General features: G+C 45.9%; 1 protein-coding gene across 4 annotated transcripts in view; it reads right to left on the minus strand.

Annotated features, from left to right (window-relative positions):
• The window catches only part of ARHGEF7 (Rho guanine nucleotide exchange factor 7), a 379118-nt gene that overhangs the window by 273827 nt on the left and 82460 nt on the right, over window positions 1–22831 (minus strand). For all 4 annotated transcript variants that reach the window (XM_063953160.1, XM_063953162.1, XM_063953161.1 and 1 more), the window contains exon 3: window positions 6746–6830. In XM_063953160.1, the coding sequence (XP_063809230.1) occupies window positions 6746–6830 (85 nt within the window). The remainder of the gene's footprint in view (window positions 1–6745; window positions 6831–22831) is intronic.

Below are 22831 nucleotides of genomic sequence, written 5' to 3' on the forward strand. Positions count from 1 at the left end.
AGCGACATTTGCACCAATCGGTCAAAGCTTTTCGGCATCCCAGCATGCAACGGGCCCATCCGTATATCCCCGCCTCTTGGCTCAGGCAAATCAGTTGTATTCTAAAGCTCAAGGCAGGAGCATCATAGATAGCCCTAATCGGGCGATAAGAACACAAATGCACACCCTTCCATACAAAAAGGAAGAGGTTAGTGAGTAAAAGGATCCTCAAATCAAGTGCGTCAGGGTGGGATCCCTGTGGATCATGTGGATTTAGGAGAAATACCGTTATCAATGGTAAGTTTTCTGATGGCACTGGTACGATCCACGTAGATCCTTAATGCATGGACCACGTCCAGCAATGCATCTCCCGCAGAAAAGCCCGGTACCTGGAAAGCAGAGACTACAATTTCTTCATTAAGGTGGAATTTAGGGGGTCATTCCGTGTTGATCGCTCGCTAGCAGTTTTTAGCAGCCGTGCAAACGCTATGCCGCCGAGCACTGGGAGTGTATTTTAGCTTAGCAGAAGTGCAAGCGGTTGTATCGCAGAGCGGCTACAAAAAATGTATGTGTAGTTTAAGAGTAGCTCAAAACCTACTCAGCGCTTGCGATCACTTCAGACTATTCAGTTCCGGATTTGACGTCACAAACACGCACAGCGTTCGCCCAGCCACGCCTGCGTTTTACCTGGCACGTCTGCGTTGTTCTGCACACTCCCTGAAAACGGTCAGTTGCCACCGAGAAATGCCCACTTCATGTCAATCACTCTGCGGCAAGCAGTGCGACTGAAATGCATCACTAGACCCTATGCAAAACTACATTGTTCGTTGTGCCCGTATGTCACGCTAGCGATCAACTCGGAATGACCCCCTTAGACACCACTTTCTGAAGATACCCAGATCTAGTTGTGAGAACTGCTTTATGTAGATAAAAAAAAAAATCAGAAATGGGGAACAACATGATAATGGCCCTAAATCTGATACTCTTCTAGCTGACGCCATAGCCAGTAGAAATAGAACTTTAGCTGTCAACCATTTAAGATCCACTTTATTAAGTAGTTCAACTGGGGCAACTTGAAGGGCTTTCAGGACTAGACTTAAGTCCCAAGGCGCTGTAGGAGGAACAAAAGAAGGTAGAATGCGCAGCATTCCCTGGAAAAAAGTACGCACATCCTGTAAGTTGGCAATTTTCTTTTGGAACCATACAGTCAATGCTGACACTTCCACTCTCAAGAAAGCCACCTTCAAACCTTTATCCATTCCTGCCTGAAGGAATGCGAAGTCCCTGGAAACGCTGAAAGACTTATGGTCCATTTTCCGTTCACTGCACCAATGAATATAGGTTTGCCATATTCAGTGATAAATACGAGCTGAGGAAGGTTTCCTTGCTCTGAGCCTAGTTTGAATTACCTATTGTGAGAATCCTCTCGACTTCAGGATAGAGGTTTCAAGAGCCACGCCGTCAGAGACACTCGATCCAGATATCTGTGATAACAAGGACCCTGCATCAGTAGATCTGGGCGTTGAGGGAGCAGAAGTAGAGCATCCATCGACTTTCTCTGCAGATCTGTGTACCAATGCCTTCTGGGCCAAGCCGGAGCTTTTAGGATCACGGCACCTTTCCCTTGCTTTATCTTTCTCACCACCCTGGGTAATAGGGTGATTGGAGGAAACACATAAGCCAGATGAAATTCCCATCTAACCGACAGGGCAACCACAAAGATCGCTCTGGGATCTTTTGTTCATGACCCGTATGCGAGAACTTTGTTGTTCAGACGGGACGCCATGAGATCTATCTCTGGCAAACCCCACTTGTCTACTAGAGTCTGGAAGACCTCTGGGTGTAGAGCCCATTCGCTTGCCTGAATGTCTTGTCGACTTGAGAAAGTCTGCTTCCCAGTTTAGGGTGCCCGAAACGAACACTGTGGACCAGGCTAGTTGATGAAGTTCTGCCCACTTTAGTATGTGACTTACCTCCTTCATCGCTTTTCGGCTGTGAGTTCCTCCCTGACGGTTGAGGTACGCTACTGCAGTCACATTGTCCGAGCGGATCTGGACTGGTTTTCCCCAAAGAAAGTCCTTTGCCTGAATCAGAGCCATGTATATGGCCCGAAGTTCCAATATATTTATTGCCAGGCAACCTTCTTCCTTGGTCCATTGCCCCTGAAAACACAACCTTCCTGACACTGCTCCCCAGCCCTGGAGACTGGCATCTGTTGTCAGAATTTCCCAATCTGATATCAAAAAGGGTCACCCCTTTTCCAGATGGGATGTCTGTAGCCACCAGGCTAATGACCTTCTTACTTCTATCGTAAGAACCATAGTCTGTGTTTTTATCATCTAATGTAACCCATTCCATTTGGCAAGAATCAGACGCTGCAGAGGCCTCGGGTGGAATTGTGCATACTCCACCATGTCAAATATTGACACCATCAAACCCAGCACACGCATTGCTGCGTGAATGGATACCTTTTGACTGTGTAGCAAGTCCTGAATCCTTGACTGAACCTTGGATATCTTGTTCAGAGGTAACATTAGTCTCTGAAGACTTGAATCCAATACAGCCCCCAACTGAGTCATCCGCTGTGACGGAACCAGAGACGATTTTGCCCAATTTATGAGCCACCCGTGCTTCTGAAGAAACGTTATTTTCTGTTGCAGATGACATAGGAGCAGTTCCTGCGACTGTGCCAGGATTAAAAGATCGTCGCAGTATGGAAAAATTCTTATCCCCTGCTGGCGGAAATAAGCTACCATTACCACCATAAACTTGGTAAATACTCTGGGAGCTGTGGCTAACCCAAAAGGTAGGGCCTGGAACTGAAAATGCTGTTGGATGATAGCGAACCTGAGAGAACACTGATGGGACAGTGCTATAGGAACATGTAGGTAAGCATCCTGTATATCCAGGGATACCATATAATCCCCTGGCTCCATGGCCAAAATTATGGAATGTAAAGTCTCCATGTGAAACCGAGGTAACCAAATGTATTTGTTCAGCACTTTGAGATTGAGAATGGGCCGAAATTACCCATTTGGCTTCTGAACTAAAAAAAAGGTTGGAGTAAAACCCCTGTCCTCGTTGTACATGAGGAACTGGAATGACTACTCCTGACTGAAGCAATTTCTGAACTGCCTCTTGCAAAGCCTTGGCCTTCGTCTCTACCCGAGATGGAGGAGGGTGCTTCTTGAAGGCAAAAACATAACCTAGAGATACCGCTTCCTGCACCCAGGCATCTGTTGTAGACTGCTGCCAGATCTGTGCACACTGATGAAGTCAGCCCCCCACCCTGGGGTCCACCAGGTGGAGGCCCGCACCATCAGGTTGATGGATTATCTGTTTTACTAACCGGTCCTCTGGTAGCCCGATGCTTTTTAGTCTTACCAGACTTGTTGTATTGGGACTGCCTGCTATCACTTTTACCTTTAGCTTTTCCTTGAGACCGAAAGGGCTGAAAAGCCGGAACTTTAGGTTTGAAATTGTATGTGGAAGGAAACTTTTCTTCTTTCTTGGAGTCTGCTTCTGACTCCAAAATATTTGTCAATTCTTTACAAAAAAGAATATCTCCAGAAAAGGGCAAAGATTCCAAAACCTTCTTAGATTCTGAATCAGCTTTCCACGTACATAGCCAAACTGTTCTACGAGCAGCTATTGTTGAAGCTGATGCCCTGGAGGCAATAGTACCCATATCCAATGCTGCTTCTTCCAAGAACATTGCAGCCTGCTTTATAAGTGCTATATGGGATTTTTGCTCTCTAGATGCTATTGAAAAATCCCCCTCCAGTGCATCAGCCCAGGCAGCCACTGCCTTTGCCATCCAAGCTGAAGCCATGGCTGGCCTTATGACTGCCCCAGACAGGGAATAAATGTTTTTTTAGAAAAGCATCCACTCTCCTATCCGTGACATCATTTAATGCTGTTGAAGGCAAAGGTAATGTAGATTTTCGCACCAATCGAATCACATGCATATCTACTTTAGGAGCCACCTCCCTTTTTAAACAATCCCCAGCTGGAAGAGGATAATTGGAATTCCATTTCTTAGGAACTCTAAACTTCTTATTAGGCATAGCCAAAGCCTCTTCCATGATTTCCGTCAGATGATCTGACCCTGGAAACTCAGTCTAAACTGTTTTGGGACTTTTTAACACAGGTGCCTTGGTTTTTAACACAGGCTCTGCTGAATCCTCTAAGGATAGAATGGCTTTCATTGCTTTAATTACCTCAGCTATATCCACTGAGCTGAGACCTTCCGCCTCCACTTTGTATGCCGAAGTAGAATTAATTGAGCTTTCATCCTCCGATGAATCCTTATCTGAACCATGTGTAGCCTGTGAGGATGAAGATTTTCTTACCACCGGCTTATCAGTCTGTTTCTTTTGAGAGGCAGCTGCTGAAAGTGATACACCACAGGTGGGAAACTGCATGTAAGGGTTAATCGTGTAACCTATCCCCGGTACAGGAGTTGGAGGAATTATCCTTTCAGCTATACTGGATAAAGTCTGTGCAAACATAGCTCAAGGTGGATCAACCTGCGCCTTGTATTTTTCAAGAACCCCTGGTGAAAGCTAAAACAATTTGCACACAAACCATCCTGAACCAGATCCTGAGAGGAAAACACAGCCTTGTAAGACAAACATGATATGAGTGTTGGTGTTGCTGTGAGTGTATCTTCCTCACCTTTGCCGCACTTAGACATGATAATCAACACTTCCACAGTGTACTACACAATTTGTGACTGTAATCACTTTAAGCATGTGATTCGATTGGTGCGAAAATCTACATTACCTTTGCTTTCAACATCATTAAATGATGTCACAGATAGGAGAGTGGATGGTTTTTTAATGTGACATACAATCCGACCCTACCCATGCACCATCATTGAGGATCGGAATAGAACAAAACTGACAGAATATAGTAAAGTCAGCAATCACACTAGCAGTCAGTCACATGTTATACATTAGTATAATAAGCAATATGAGCACATCATCAACTACAACTACATTTCAAGTATGTAGGAGAACATATTACTGAATCATGTTTAAACAGATCTACCGTATGCAGACGCATTGCGAAAGAACAGTAAATGTATACACACTCATATGCAATAGGCACTTATCTAACTATTCCTACTCAAAAAGGTAGATAGAGACTTGGTGCTGTATTACCCGCACTAAGTAGAGTGGGATACAGGGAGACTCACCTTGCTTCCAGGACCGATCAATACGTTAACGAACGCTGAGTGGATCCAGACACTACTAGTGTACACTGCCGCGCCATGAACCTATAGTGAACACAGGCGCTCAGTGAATACAGAAGCACCAGTCACACAGCCGCCTAAGCTGGGACTGGGTCCCCTTCGTGTACAGTGTCTGAGACGGAAGTGGGAAACCGTTCATGGCGGGAGACTCGGAGGAAACTGGGCATGAACCGGGGGGTAAGGGCGACCAGGAGAGCATCTGACTCCCCACTGCCGACATCAACTCTAGGGATCGCGGCCTTATACTATTCCTGGAGCATATGATCCCTAAGGCTTAGCGCTGGTGCACCCGTGGTGGCAGCCGCATCAGCGACTGTTTGGCAGTCTCCTCCCAAAACAGTGCGGCTGTGTCCGTATTCCCCTTCTAAACGAAACTGATGCCTTACCTTCTCCCCGCACTCCGGCCACAGCCTGGTAACGTCTGCTGGACCTGCTAGTATATAAGACACAGGCGCCCGCCGAAATAGCACTGTACTCGTGGGTAAGCGTTGTCGCGATCCAGCGGAGAGTTGCTGGGGCAACCTGTTTCTAAGGTACGTATAAGACGCTGTTTAGAAAGAGTGCTCAGAAAAATAGTAAGACTATAAAAATAAAATAAGAAAGCTTAGGGCTGCTAAAAACCAGCAGCCCTGTGACCATGGTCTGGCTCCTGCTGCACCAAACAAAAAACTGATTTGCCTGAGCCAGGAGCCGTGGATATATGGACGGGCCCATTGCATGCTGGGAGGCCGGAAAGCTTTGACCGATTGGTGAAAATCCGCTGTAGCTTCATCATATCCCATTGTTATCCTGTGGATAACCTGTGGACCCTGCCGGAGAATAGTTAAATATACAAAGTATTCCAATTTCCAATACCCACATAATGATTTTAAATAGACAAAATTCATTTTTGAGTGGGGTTAACCTTTAGGTACCCAAGTGTTTCATTATTCGGTTCTTCTATAGCAAATTCTGAGCATCGCAGAACATGCTCCTGCATCTGCAGACTCTCACGGCACATCACAGACGCAGCTTGCTGCTTTTTGTTTACCAGGTCATAAATGGAGCAGAAACGAGTGTTCAAACACAAACCTATAAAAATCCCAGAGTTCACACACCACAGAGAACGTTTAGATGGAGCATGTACCCCATATGCACATTTTTTCTTGTTGTACTCTATACAATGATCTGTCAAATTATGTTTTGATAGTTTTTATTTTTTGCTTTTGAAGAAATGTATATTTAAACGGTCAATAATAATATATTTCTTTTGCTGAAAATGTGAAATCTGCTACATAAACAGATGTACTGCTCTGTTTGACCAATCAAGGCTTACACAACACATACTGCGATAATCACCATGGCTAGAATAAACAAGTGCTCAATTACATATAATGACAAAGGCACTCCACTGCCATCAGTATTAAATGCAATATCTCAAAAGTACCTATTACTAACGCAATATATTGCTCCACAGTAGGCAAAAATATAAGTGGCTGCAATAAGCCCTGTCTGACAGCTCGCACATACCTGCTGTGACTTTATTCAGAAGGACTAGGGAATTCAGCACCTTGTTGAAGTTTTGCCCTTGATACAGGTCATTGGCCTCAAATGTCTGAAAAACAGAAAATAAATTAAGAATAATGATCTGCCTCTAAGTGTTGAGTTCTGGGGCTCGTGCACTTAGCTCTCAGAGACCCACTCTACATCTCTTATCAGAGGCGGAACTAGCACCAGTGCAGGCAGTGCCTTGCACTGGGGCCCGCCTCTGTCAAGGGGCCCAAAGCCAGAGCGGCATGTAATGAGTCAAACTGACTCATTACATGCCGCCTGGCTGCCGCTGTGTGCCGCCGCCGAGGAGAGGATGCGCACCGGCTACAGGGGGGGGGGGGGAGCCGCAGCAGCGCTATGTCATTGGTAGAAGCGCTGCTGCTGCTGGCCCTCTCCTTTACCATAGGCTGCCCTCCGCTGCTGTGAATGCTGGGATGCGCATCCCAGCATTCACAGCGGCGGAGGGCAGCCTATGGTAAAGGAGAGGGCCAGCAGCAGCAGCGCTTCTACCAATGACATAGCGCTGCTGCGGCTCCCTCCTCCACCCCCCCTCCTCCTTCTTCTCCCCTGCCAGAAGCTGCAAGAGGAGCCTGAGCCAGCGGAAACGGTAAGTATACCTATTCTATCTGTCCATCTGTCTGTCCATCTATCCTGTTTGCCATAATGTGTAATAAATGGGACGCTGTCTGCTGTAATATGCAAAAAATGGGACGCTGTCTGCCGTAATGTGCAAAAAATGGGACGCTGTCTGCCGTAATGTGCAAAAAATGGGACGCTGTCTGCCGTAATGTGCAAAAAATGGGACGCTGTCTGCCGTAATGTGCAAAAAATGGGACGCTGTCTGCCGTAATGTGCAAAAAATGGGACGCTGTCTGCCGTAATGTGCAAAAATGGGACGCTGTCTGCTGTAATGTGTAAAAAAGGAACGCTGTCTGCCGTAATGTGTAAGAAGGGGACGCTGTCTGCCGTAATGTGTAAAAAATGGGACGCTGTCTGCCATAATGTGTAAAAGGGTCTCTACATGGTGTAGTGGTAGTACCGTGCGGCGTAATTTGAATAATGGAGACTACTGTGCACAGTTATATGAATTGGTATTATTTTGTGGCCACACCCCTTCCCCGCGAAGCCACGCCCCTATTTTTTTTTTCACGCCTGCGGCACGCACTGCCCCTGTTTTACATAGAGGAGCGGGGCTCCGATGCCGTTTCTTGCACACAGCACTAAAATTACTAATTACGGCACTGTTGCTAGGTATCCATTTCCCTGGCCCTGAGCAGGTCCCCCTCACCAGATCCTCTCCAGGAGTGAGGCGGTGGACTTAGATGGGGAGGGGGCCCCCAAAGCATTTTGTCGCACATGGGCCCACCGCTCGCTAGTTCCGCCACTGTCTCTTATGCTATACAAAGTTGACAATATAAAACCTCCTTTAAAATTCAAAAAGGAGAAACTTCTATTAAAACCAAAAATGTATTACACCAAAAAACAAAAAAAAAAAAAAAAAAAAAGCTCACTAGTAAGAAACATTCAAGGAATGGACAACGCTTTTCTTCTTTATGTAGGAACAATGAAAACAAAAAAAACAAAAAACAAACAAACAAGATAAGTCACATTATTTTATTAACAGATGAACAAACGTGCTTAAATCCTAGAGATCCAGCTGCCGCAAACACAATCACTGAATATAATTAACTATGTTACCAGAATAGGGTATAAAATCTTAAATACATGCTAGAACTAGTTATGAGCATTTAAAAAAATGTATACAAGTAAACACAGATGTTACTAAACCTTCATTGTGGATTTTCTTATATAAGATGCTGTTCTCCATATGCCATCCAGCTATAAAATGAACAACAGGATGTTCCCGTCTCACTGACATATATGCAGAGATTAACAGTGTGCCCAGCACGTGGGAACTGGCCTCGTTTAAGCTAATGGAGAAAAAAGCTAGACAAATATATATATATATATATATATATATATATATCTCTATTAGTGGTGGGCAATATATATAGTGGTGCGTGGTTTCTCTCCTTACCAATGTTTCCATTTCCTCTCGGAAAGAATAGGAAACACAGTGTAATAGTACTGAAAAACAGAGCAGTATGAGGACTGCAGGAATGAGGACTATCACTGCAATTCATTCAGAACACAATGGCAGGAACAGATATGGAGTAACACAAACACATAGAAAGGATGTGCACTGAAGTATAATGCCTGGAACTGCTATAGGTGTATCGTGAACTCTGAAATGTTCAAAACATTGCTTTAAATATTTTAAAGTGTTCCTTATTTGAGAAACCACACTTTAGTTTCAATCAAATTTGCTATGAAAATCAATGTGTATATGGGATCACACATCTGCGTGAAAGCATGTTTGTCAGCAATATATATATTTATTTATTTTTAACAGAATAGTCTGCTAAAAAGTACTAGTAATCTTTATTTTTGTTTTAGGCCACAAGATGAGCAGAAATTGGGGGTTTTGTTTCTTTTGAGTAGTGGAACTTTCATTTTGGTATTCACTTTACTACTGAAATCAAATATGCTGCCTTTGTACAAACTGCTGTGGTCAATTTCCAATAATGGGGTCAATCCAATTATTTGTGATGAACTGGGACCCGCGAGTCATCACAACAGCCGCCGCACTTTACATCTGCCTGAACTTGTACAAAAGTGCTCGCTGCCCCATAGGGCTCCAAGAAACTTTTTGTGAATTCGGTAAAAAAATCAGATCAGGTTGCCTGAATTGAAACGTTTCGGCAATGGCACATCAGGCTTAATTAGATTGACCCCAATGAATCTTTCAGGCAAAATAAAATCCTGTAGGAAAAGATATCTTGAAACATTTATGAGCAATTGCTTTAATACCTAAGGTATCAGTTAATTTACCCAATTTCATTACAATCTGTAGCGGTCAGTTTAAAACCTGTGTTGATTTGGAGTGGAATGACCCATAAACTATTTGAGATCAAATTGCTGTTAAAAATAAAACCTAATATGTGCTCTTTTGGGTTCGCTGCAAGGCTACAGTGCATAACTGATCTGATTCTGGTTTCTTAGCTCTGGAAATTGTTTATTCCAATGGAAGAAAAAAAAAAAATCTAAAGGGGGGTACACACGGAGAGATCCGTGCTTAAAATCTAAGCAATCTTGCTAGATTGCTTAGATTTTGAGCACGGATCTGCCGTGTGTATGCCCCCCAGCGATAGCGATGATGCGTGCAGGCTCAATCTAGCGGGTCGCTCACTTCACCGTTGTGTGAAGTGAGCGGCCCCCCGTCGGCTTTCCCCCTCGCTCAGCACATCGCGCTGTGCTGAGCGGGGTGAGAGATGTGTGCTGAGCGGTCTGTGTTAAGATCGCTCAGCACACATCTCTCCCGTGAGTACCCCCCTTAAGTGTTACTGCTGACTATTTGACTATATCTGACACATACATGTGTCCTCATACATCTTGCCTCAACATGCTACATAATGGGAGACAGGGGCGTAGATAGAACTCTGTGGGCCCCATAGCAACATTTTGAAGGGGCCCCCATCCCAATGCTTCTAGAGAGAGACACTTCTCTGCAGCAGTTGTTCATTTTATGCCCTATAATAGTGTCTTACAGTACTGTACAGTAGTTCATTTTCTGAACCATAGCAGAGCCTTATTTAATGTTATGCCCCATAGTAGTGCCCTAGTTTATTTTATGAATCGTAGTAGTGATTAAGTTCACCCTACAGTTTGTCACATTTTAGAGCTGCCAGTACACATTATGCCACACAGTACCCCCAATTCACATTATTATATACAGTATAGTGCTCCCCATTCATATTGTGCCTCATTACATATTATTTAACATTAAAATGCCCTACAGTTCATTTTATACCACACTATATTGAGCAGGTCCAGGGGCATACCTAGATATATTGCAGGCCCCAAGGAAAAAAAGTTTGAGGACCCCTAAGTACCAACCAATGGCGAAATATGTATATAACACATGTAACTTTGACAGGGAAAGTGGGCCCCTCTCAGCTCTAGGCCCCATAGCAGCTGCACTGCCTGCACCTATGGTAGCTACGCCCTTGATGGGAGATGCCTAGCAAGAGTGAGTTGACAGACCACGTGCAACTCCATTAGTGCCCGGTGTCTTTTTTGCTGCAAATGTGTCAAGACAACAGTGTAATGTAGCACTTTGTATGTAAATACAGCCATGGTCCGACACAGAATATAGGCTTGCCACATATCATTTTAGTCAGCAAAATCTGCTTGTGTGTCCTACTTGCATCATTTTGCGAATAAGATGCATTTTAATGTAAAACATTGCACATAAAGACACTTGGCACTGCCGAGTGACGCCACGGCATAACATCACTAGAAGGGCTGTTTAACATCTGTAAAAATAGGATTTTAATTACCTACCAGTAAATCCTTTTCTCGCAGTCCGTAGAGGATGCTGGGGTCCACATTAGTACCATGGGGTATAGATGCGTCCACTAGGAGCCATTGGCACTTTAAGAGTTTAACAGTGTGGACTGGCTCCTCTCTCTATGACCCTCCTACCAGACCCAGTCTAGAAACTGTGCCCGAGGAGACGACATACTTCGACAGAAGGAATTACACAGATAGTGGCGAGATTCATACCAGCTCACAAAAACAAGGCAAACACGGCAACCAAGCCGGAAAAATCAGCAACAGCTGAAAAGCATTAACTGAGAACAAAGCAGTACTAACCAAGTAACCACAGTAGGAAAACGAAGCGCAGGGCGGGAGCCCAGCATCCTCTATGGACTACGAGAAAAGGATTTACCGGTAGGTAATTAAAATCCTATTATCTCTTACGCCATAGAGGATGCTAGGGTCAATATTAGTACCATGGGGATGTACCAAAGCTCCCAGAACGGGAGGGAGAGCGCGGAGGCTACTGCAGAACTGATTGACCAAACTTGAGGTCCTCAGAGGCCAAAGTATCGAACTTGTAAACTTAGCAAACGTGTTCGACCCAGACCAAGTAGCCGCTCGGCAAAGCGGTAAAGCCGTGACACCCCGGGCAGCCGCCCAGGAAGAACCCACCTTCCGAGTAGACTGGGCCTTAACAGACGTAGGACACGGCAATCCTGCCGTAGAATAAGCATGCTGGATAGTGAACCTGATACAGCGAGAAATTGGTTGCTTAGAAGCAGGACACCCAATTTTCTTGGGATCATACAGGACAAACAGAGTCCAAATTTCTGTGATGGGCAGTCCTCTTCACATAGATCTTCAAAGCCCACACAACATCCAAGGCCTTTGAAGCAATTGAGGAGTCTGTAGCCACTGGCACCACAATAGGTTGGTTGACATGAAAAGCCGACACAACCTTTGGAAGGAACTGTTGACGCGTCCTGAGTTCTGCCCTATCTTCATGGAAGACCAAATAGGGACTTTTATAGGACAAAGCCCCCAATTCCGACACGTGTCGTGCAGAAGCCAAGGCTAACAAAGTGACAGCCTTCCACATGAGAAACTTGACCTCAGCCTCCTGTAAAGGCTCAAACCAATTCGATTGCAGGAAATGCAACACCACGTCAAGGTCCCAGGGAGCGATCGGTGCCACAAAGGGAGGCTGGATGTGCAGAACCCCTTTCAAAAAGGTCTGAACCTCAGGGAGGTAAGCCAATTATTTCTGGTAGAAAATGGATAACGCCGAAATTTGGACCTTTAGCGACCCCAATCTCATGCCCATATCCACAACTGCTTGCAGGAACAGGAGAAACCGTCCAAGTTGAGACTTCACCGCAGGAAACTTCTTGGATTCACACCAAGACACATTTTTTTTTTTAAATTCGATGGTAATGTTTGGACGTTACTCCCTTCCTAGCCTATATCAAGGTAGGAATAGCCGCGCTCGGAATACCCTTCCGAGCTAAGATCTGGCGCTCAACAGCCATGCGGTCCAGCAGTTGTAGCAACCAGAGGAGTTTAATCCTTGCTTTCGGTGACAGACGTATCCTCTGATGCATGTGTGAGATCCCGACCACTGGTCCAGGAGATCTAGCTGAAAGGACCGAGCATGAAACCTTCCGTACTGCAGAGCCTCGTAGGAGGCAACCATCTTCCCCAAAAGGCGGATGCACTGATCAACCGATACCCGGACAGGCTTTAAGACATCCCGGACCATTGACTGTATCACCAACACTTTCTCCACCGGGAGAAACACCCTCTGCACCTCCGTGTCGAGGATCATCCCCAGGAAAGAGAGCCTCCTTGTCGGCTCCAGATGAGACTGTGGAAGGTTCAGGATCCAACCGTGCTCCCTGAGCAGATGCGTCATGAGAGCAATGGACCGTAACAAATTCTCCCTGGATGATGCCTTGATCAGCAGGTCATCCATATATGAAATTATGTTCACCCTCTGCTTGCAGAGGAGAACCATCATCTCCGCCATCACCTTGGTGAAGATCCTTGGTGCCGTGGAGAGTCCGAATGGTAGTGCTTGAAACGGATAATGATCGTCTAACAGTGCAAACCTGAGATAAGCCTGATGCGGCGACCAACTGGGAATGTGGAGGTACGCATCCTTGATGTTCAGGGACACCAGAAACTCCCCCTCCTCCAGACCTGAGATCACCGCCCTCAGGAGATTCCATTTTTAATTTGAACTCCCTTAGATAAGGGTTTATTGATTTCAAGTTCAAAATTGGCCTGACCGAACCATCCGGCTTCGGTACCACAAAAAGATTAGAATAGTAACCCTTGTTTTGTTGATGAGGTGGAACTGGATCAATGACTTCCGACAGTTCCAATTTTCAGCCAGCTTTCTGTAGAATAGCTCTGTCTGCCAGCAAAGCTGGCAAGCCTGATTTGAAGAATCGGAGAGGTGGAAGAGTTTGAAACTGCAGCCTGTATCCCAGGTACACACCCAGGGATCCAGGCCGGACGACACCCAGACGTGGCTGAAATGCCGGAGTCTTGCACCCACCTGACCGACCTCCAGGCTATGCGGTCCACCGTCATGCTGAGGATTGTGAGGCACGAGAAGTAGACTTCTGGTCCTGGGAACCTGCAGGTGCAGTTTTTTTGGATTTAACCCTACCTCCTCTAAAGAAGGTGTTAGAGGGCTTGTTCTTTCTAGTCCTAGCGGGCCGAAAGGACTGTGACGTATTGGGAGAAGGTTTCTTCATAGCCGGTGCAGCTGAGGGAAGAAAAGGAGACTTACCCGTAGTTGCCGTGGAAATCCACGCATCCAGCGCCTCCCCAAAGAGATAGAGATATGGGTGGTGAACTCTGGCGCAAAAAAGGTCTGCCCAATCAAACCCCTATACCTGCCCAAACACAGGTGAGAATCAATATAATAAAAGGGAAAAGGGAGTATGATCAAAGGCGCCCAAAAATAAAAAACACAAAATTAAATTGAATTGGAAGGGAATATCGACATAAAAAAAAAAAAAAAAATATATTAAATATGAATATATAATTTCAACAATACTTGGTGTGTTCTTCAAACGGGTCTCACTCAGAACGTCCGTCTATGTTGAGAGTCCTCAATGAATATGAAAAAACAGAACAAAATAACAAAAAAACCAATGTGTAGTAAGTTTAAAAGTGAAAAGTCTGTGTAAAAATGGTGTCCAGAAGATGGAGCCCTAGTGAATGGGGAACTTGATAGTAGGAAGGACAGGATCTCACCACCAATTCTTTCAAGATTAAGGACGTACCAAAACTCACAATAAGAAAGATGGGGAAAAGCACATAAAGGTATCTTTTTCTGATCGATAAAAGGTACTGCGTACCTCACTCACATGTACAGCAGAAGATTTCCTCATATAACGGTATCTTTAAAAGTGGGTCCAACGAATTCAATTTTGATAAAACAATTTTGTTTATTAATTGGCAAAAAACCAATTTAAAAATAAAATACAATAAGCCAAATGCAAAAACCTTATTTGTGTGGTAACAGCGGGGGTATGGGGAGAAGGTGTTAGTAAACTCCAAAAACAAGAGGGTAGTCCGGAATCCCCTCCTGTAAATCAGCCCCCCGTGTACCTTACAAATGGTTAAAGATGATCAGGCTTAGGTCAATAAAATGAAAATCCACTCTCAGCATGCACCAACGCCGTTTCAACCCTAAGGTCTTTTTCAAGGTCCTTTGAAAAAGTCACGTGGAGCGTGACGAAACGCGTTAGGACCTGCCTCTTCACACACCTCGCACAGGTGTCTTTGACAGCACATCCATCAGATTTCTTGGACGGTCATATCCCTGATGCTCCACTACTAACAGCGGCACCAACGGATCCCGACACTCTCAGCCAGCCCACTGCACACGGCGCGGCTGTTTCTCTCCGCTGCATAGCGATTGTGGGCAACGCAGGACATCTGACCGGGGACGCCCGGTTCATTGACCAGCCCACCAGAGAGGTAACCACTTTATACGGGTGCTTTATTATTCACTATATCTGGAACTGCATCAATGACACGGACTTTCCAGTGTTTGTACAGCAGCTAACATCAGCAGCTGTGGATATAGACTGTCTCCTTGATTTTCAATACCCACATATCGGAAGATTACCGGCTATCAGACACCCTGTGAGAAAAGTTGTGTGTTTACTATTTTAATTATTTTACCCTTAGTCATTGGTACCAATGAATCTGACAACAATAGTTTTACAATAAATATCTTTTTATCTACGTTGGCTCTTTTCCCTTGATATATTTCTGACATACAGCGCAGCCGTTTTTCATGCTTTTTTTGTTCTTGTAATTCAACTACACATAGTTGGTCGGCAAGCGCAGTAATTCAGAAAATTATTATTCTATTAAATATCATTTATATTGCAGATGATACTACATCTACAGAGGCGCTGTTTTAGCAGTTAATAGATTTTATTTTAGACACAGTATACACGCTGCCTCCTCCACCTTCTATAACCCCCTGGTACCGTACAGATAGCTGGAGTTGATGTGGAGGGATAGTGCTGAAGACTGCAGGCAACGAAAACGGTGCTGCACGCTGCAGGGTCCACTCTGAGGAGAAGCTCCGCCCCCTGAAGATGGCACGTCTTTCCCGCTTTTCACAAGGATTATACTGATCTGAGGTATATGCTGGCTGAGATCCAGGGACCCCGACAGGCTTGCTGACCAGTGCAGGGTGTAGGCACTGACTCAGGGCGCCCCTCACATCGCCGCACAGTGTGCCTCTGAGCTCCGGAGCGCGGTTAATACCACGCTACCTACCCTGCTGCCACCATCTTCACACCGACTCCCCGCTTGTCAGAGGGGCCGGTGACTAACTCGCCACGATCGTTCTATCCCCTCAGGAGCTCAGTGTCCTGTCAGTGGAGTAAGTGGCTTAGACCCCGCAGGGCGGACACTACTCCCCACCTTAGTCCCACGAAGCAGGGAGGCTGTTGCCAGCAGCCTCCCTGTGCCTAAACTCTATTAAAAATAATAAAAAGAACTCCTATGGAGCTCCCTTAGCTGTGACCGGCTCCTCCGGGCACATTTTCTAAACTGGGTCTGGTAGGAGGGGCATAGAGGGAGAAGCCAGCCCACACTGTTAAACTCTTAAAGTGCCAATGGCTCCTGGTGGACCCATCTATACCCCATGGTACTAATATGGACCCTCTGCAGCCTAATCCTACCCCCTCTGCAGCCTAACCCTCCCCCTAGTGCCTAATCCTACCCCCTCTGCAGCCTAACCCTCCCTTTAGTGAGCAGCAGAAGAAGCAGAAGAATTTATTGTCACTACAACATGAAACATGTATAGCAAAATTACATACAGTTCTCTCATGTCATATAAAAAATACACCATAATAAAATTAGCTAAGCTGAGAATTCAAGCTAACAATCACAGAAGGGAAGAAGCTATTCCTCAACCTGCTAGTTCGACATCCCTAACACCTATAATGTCTCCCTGACGGCAAGAGGGGTATTGTTCACTCTAGGCTGTTTTAGCAGGGCGCCGCGCCCTGCCCGTTTTTTAACAGGCAAAACCCGCCCTGCCCCTTTTGCGGCGCCCTGCTAGAACAGCCGCCCGCTCCCTGCCCTCCCGGCGTGTATAGATGCCGTGCGCATGCGCGCGGCATCCATTCACGCATTGGGAGAGGGCTGGGGGAAGCCCAGCACCGACGGAGGTGCTGGGCACGCCCCCAACAGTGACGTCGCCGGCCACAAACGCTCTCTATAGTAGCGTCTGTGGGCCGCACCGCCCCCTAAAATGACGAAGGCGTGGCCACACCCCCTAATTTGCGTGGCCGCGTCCCCATTTCGGCCGCACGCTCGTGTGCCCCCGGAGTCCGGCGCCCTGCCCCTTTTCACTCCTAGAGTGAACACTAGAGGGGGGGGGGGAACATTACATGGGTGACTCACATCTCCAATCATCTTATTTGCCTTCAACAAACTCCTTGCAGTGAGTGCATCCGCCAACCTAGGTAAAGATTGGTCAATGGTCCTCTCTGCAGATTTAATCACTCTATCCAAGGCAACAAGATCAGAACACTTGGAATTACCATAACACACCGTGATTGCATAGGTCAGCAAGATCTCTATCACGCAGCGATAAAAATTAACAAGAGTCGATTGCTGCAAACCTGTTGCTCGGAGCTTCTGCAAAAAGAAAAGACGTTGCTGGGCCTTCCCAACCACTGATGTGATATGCAGGGACCATGATAAGTCCTCGGTAAATTTATTCCCCAAAAATTTCACATCAGTAACCTTATCCACCTCCTCACCATTCAATATCAACGGCCAAATACTGGTTTTCTTAGATTTTCATAAGTCTATCACAACCTCTTTGGTTTTCTTACCGTTTAGCAGCAGGTTATTTTTTACACCCCACTCAGCGAGTCTTCTCACTTCCTCTCTATAACTATCCTCATCTCCTCTAGTAATCAAACCCACTTAAGTGGTATCATCCGCAAACTTTATCACAGAGATCATTTCCGAGTTGGACACACAATCTGAGGTATACAAGGAGTATAAAAAAGGGCTTAAAACACAACCCTAAGGAACTCCTACATTTAATACCAATTCCGAAGATGAGTCAGAACCCAATCTGACTGTCTGTGGACGATCCGACAGGAAATCCAACAGCCACTTACATATGGCCATGTCATATCCGATCTCTAAAAGCTTGTTTATTAACACCGCTGGTACTACCGTGTTGAAGGAGGAACTATAATCCACAAATAACAGCCTAACATAGGAGTCTCTATTTTCAATATGACAAAGTACCCTATAAAGGACAATGAGAGCTGCATCTTCAGTTGATCTGTTCAACCTATAGGCAAACTGACTGTGGTTAAATCCCAGTGGTATAACACTTTTTAGATGATTCAAAACAATTCTCTCAAAACATTTCATAATCAACGAAGTGAGAGCAATCGGCCTATAATCGTTCAGACCAGTGACCACCGCAGTCTTCGGAATTTGAATTATTGAAGTTTTAAAACACCGCGGGACAATACATTGGCTCAATGGAAAATTTAAAATCTTATTAAAAATGCCTATCAGTTGCCCAGCACATGCCCGTAAGACTCTGCCCGGAATACAATCCAGGCCAGGATCCTTCCAGGCGTTCGTTCTGCTAAAACAATTCCTGACCTCAGCTTCAGTCAGAGTCAAAGAGCTATCTGAATGGAAGCTAGGGGGATTACCAATAAGAAGGCTCAACCTCTGCAAAGCGTGCATAGAGATGGTTTAGATCACAGGTTCTCAAACTCTGTCCTCAGGACCCCACACAGTGCATGTTTTCCAGGTCTCCTCACAGAATCGCAAGTTAAATAATTAGCTCCCCATGTGGACCTTTTAAAATGTGTCAGTGAGTAATTAATACACCTGTGCACCTGCTGGGTTACCTGCAAAACATGCACTGGGTGGAGTCCTGAGGACCGAGTTTGAGAACCTATGGTTTAGATCATCAGCCGAAAGACAACGTGACCTAGCAGAAGTTGAACACTTATAATCAGAAATACATTTAATTCCTCTCCACATCGCCCTGGCGTCACCTGATTCCTTAAAATGGCTTTCAATCCTATTTGAATAGGCATCCTTAGCGAGACTAATACCTTTTTTTAGATTAAAATGGGCAATCGTATAAACTAAGTTATCCTTTGCTTTAAACGCCCTATCCCTAGCTCTCAATAGAGAGCGAACCTCGCTATGCATCCAAGGTTTATCGTTAGAGAAAACACGAACTACCTTCCTCTTAGTAACATTTTCTATGCAGCAATTTATATACAGTGACACCATTGAGGCCAGAAGATCGATATCAACACCTAAATCCCATTTAGCCTCCTCAATGAACTTCCAATCGGTACATTCAAAACAGCCCTGTAGACTTAATAAGGCTCCCTCTGGCCGAATCTTAACTTCCCTAGTAACTGGTAGGTACCTCCCTTATACCAACAGATACTTGGGAATTAACCAGAGAGATGAGTGATCCCAACACGAGGACACAAAAATAGGATTTTGGTACCTACCGGTAAATCCTTTTCTCCTAGTCCGTAGAGGATGCTGGGGTCCACATTAGTACCATGGGGTATAGACGGGTCCACCAGGAGCCATTGGCACTTTAAGAGTTTGAGAGTGTGGGCTGGCTACTCCCTCTATGCCCCTCCTACCAGACTCAGTCTAGAAACTGTGCCCGAGGAGACAACATACTTCGAGAGAAGAATTATACACAGATAGTGGTGAGATTCATACCAGCTCGCACATCAAGCCAACTAGCTTGAACTACTCAGCAACAGCTAAAACATTACTTACCAAGTAACAATGCAGTACTCAACTAAAACAAAGTTTTACTGAACCAAACAACATTTGCAGGCGCCCAGCATCCTCTACGGACTACGAGAAAAGGATTTACCGGTAGGTACCAAAATCCTATTTTCTCTTACGTCCTAGAGGATGCTGGGGTCCTTGTGCAGAACCCCTTTCACGAAGGTCTGAACCTCTGGCAGAGAGGCCAATTGTTTTTGGAAGAACACTGACAAGGCCGAAATCTAGACCTTGATTGATCCCAATCGGAGGCCCGCTTCCACACCAGCCTGCAGAAAATGTCCCAACTAAAATTCTTCCGTAGGAGCTTTCTTGGATTCACACCAAGACACATATTTTCTCCAAATCCGGTGGTAATGTTTCGACGTTACTCCTTTCCTGGCCTGAATAAGGGTGGAGATGACTTCCTTGGGAATACTCTTTCGGGCTAGGATCCGGCGCTCAACAGCCATGCCGTCAAAAGTAGCCGCGGTAAGTCTTGATACACGCACGGCCCCTGCTGCAGCAGGTCCTTGCGAAGAGGAAGAGGCCGAGGATCTTCTATGAGCAACTCCTGAAGATCTGGGTACCAAGCCCTCCTTGGCCAGGCTGGGGCAATGAAGATTGCTCGAACTCTTGTTCTTCTTATGATCCTGAGCACCATTGGGATAAGCAGAAGTGGAGGGAAGACATACACCGACCGGAACACCCACTGGGCCACTAGCGCATCCACTGCTCTTGCTTGAGGGTCTCTCGACCTGGAACAATATTTCTGAAGCTTCTTGTTGAGACGAGATGCCATCACGTATATTTGAGGAACTCCCCAAAGACTTGTCACCTCTGTGAAGACTTCTTGGTGGAGGCCCCACTCTCCTGGATGGAGATCGTGTCTGCTGAGGAAGTCTGCTTCCCAGTTGTCTACTCCCGGAATGAAAATTGCCGACACAGCCTTTACATGTCTTTCTACCTAGAGGAGGATGTTCGTCACCTCTGCCATTGCCACTCTGCTTTTCGTTCCGCCCTGCCTTTTTATGTACGCGACTGCTGTTACATTGTCCGACTGGATCTGCACGGGATGATCTAGAAGAAGATGTACCGCTTGTTGAAGGCCGTTGTAAATGGCTCTCAATTCCAGCATGTTTATGTGAAGGCAGGCTTCCTGACTTGACCATTTTCCTTGAAATCTTTCTCCCTGAGCGACAGCTCCCCAGCCTCGGAGACCTGCATCCGTGGTTACCTGGAGCCAGTCCTGAATCCCGAATCTGCGTCCCTCTAGCAGGTGAGAGCCGTGTAACCACCACAAGAGTGAAATCCTGGCTTTTCGACGACAGGATTATCTTTCGGTGCATGTGTAAGTGGGAACCCAACCACTTGTCTAACAAGTCCAACTGGAAAACTCTGGCATGGAACCTGCCAAACTGTATGGCCTCATAGGCCGCCACCATCTTTCCCAACAACCGAGTGCACTGATGGATCGACACACTTGTTGGCTTCAATATCTGTTTACCATTCTCTGGATTTCCAGAGCCTTTTCCACCGGAAGAAAAACTCTCTGAACTTCTGTGTCCAGGATCATCCCGAGAAAAGACAATCTTGTCGTCGGTTCCAACTGTGACTTTGGATAATTTATGATCCAACCGTGTTGTTGGAGTATTGACAGGGAGAGTGTGATGTTTTGTAACAACTGCTCCCTGGATCTCACCTTTATCAGGAGATCGTCTAGATAAGGAATTATATTGACTCCTTTTTGACGCAGGAGAACCATCATCTCCGCCATCACCTTGGTGAATACCCTCGGCGCCGTGGAGAGACCGAAAGGTAACGTCTGGAATTGGTAATGGCAATCCTGAACCGTGAATCTCAGATAAGCCTGGTGAGGAGGATAAATGGGAACATGCAGGTAAGCATCCTTTATGTCTACAGACACCATGTAGTCCCCCTCCTCCAGACTGGAAATCACTGCCCTCAGTGATTCCATTTTGAACTTGAATCGTTTCAAGTAAAGATTCACATTTTTTAGGTTTAGGATCGGTCTGACCGAGCCGTCCGGCTTCGGAACTACAAAAAGGCTTGACTAAAACCCCTCCCCTTGTTGTGACAAAGGCACCAGGGCTATGACCTGATCCTGACATAATTTTTGGATTGCCGCTATTACTGCTTCCCTTTCCGGAAGAGAAGCTGGCAAGGTCGATTTGAAAAATCGTCAATCGTCATGGGGGAACGTCTTGAAACTCCAGCTTGTATCCCTGGGACACTATTTGCAACACCCAGGGATCCAGGCCAGACAGAATCCAACCTTGGCTTAACAGTTTGAGACGTGCCCCCACCCGAGCGGCTTCCCGCAAAGGAGCCCCGGCGTCATGCTGCAGATTTGTCAGAAGTAGGGGTAGGACTTCTGCTCCTGGGAACCTGAAGCCGCTGTTGACTTCTTTCTCTTTCCCCTTCCCCTACCTGCAAAGAAGGGGGAACCTCTCGCTTTTTTGTATTTATTGGGCCGAAAGTACTGCATGTGAAGGTGATATGTCTTTTTTGCCGGTGCAGGCGCAGAGGGCAAAAATGTCGACTTACCTGCGGTAGCCGCCGAGACCAACGCATCCAGTCCATTGCCAAATAAGGCCTCACCTTTATATGGGAGAGCCTCCATGTTTCTTTTGGAATCTGCATCTGCGTTCCACTGGCGAATCCACAACGCCCGCCGAGCCGATACTGCCATGGTAGCGGCTTGTGAACTCAAGAGTCCAATATCCTTCATCACTTCTAGCATGTATGCGGCAGCGTCTTTGATATTCCATAACTTAAGGAGTATCTCATCTTTATCAATCGTGTCAATATCTGATGACGCGCTATTGAAAAATGGTCAGAAAGCGTGACTCACCCACGCGCAAGCAATTGTGGGCCTGAGCAGCGTACCATTGGCAACATAAATGGATTTCAATGTAGTTTCCATCTTTCGGTCTGCCGGCTCTTTTAGTGAAGCCGTGCCAGGTGCAGGGAGAATTACCTTCTTTGTCAACCTGGACAGTGCACTGTCTAACACAGGGGGTGACTCCCATTTTTTCCTGTCCTCCATCGGGAAAGGATAAGCTATCTGAATTCTCTTGGGAATACGAAAATTTATTTTCGAGATTCACCCACATCCCTTCAAAGAGAGTATTAAGCTCGTGGGAAGGAGGGAAAGTGAGCTTGGATTTCTTTTCTTTATAGAAATAAGCCTTCTCCTGAGGTACAGGAGTGGCATCCGTGACTTCCAGAACTTCCCTTATAGCTACAATCATATATTGTATATTATTTGCCAATTTATGATCTATTTCTCTGGAGTCACTATCGTCGACACAAGAATCAGTGTCCGTG

The sequence above is a fragment of the Pseudophryne corroboree genome, chromosome 2 (assembly GCF_028390025.1).
Source record: "Pseudophryne corroboree isolate aPseCor3 chromosome 2, aPseCor3.hap2, whole genome shotgun sequence".
Taxonomy (NCBI): Eukaryota; Metazoa; Chordata; class Amphibia; order Anura; family Myobatrachidae; genus Pseudophryne; species Pseudophryne corroboree.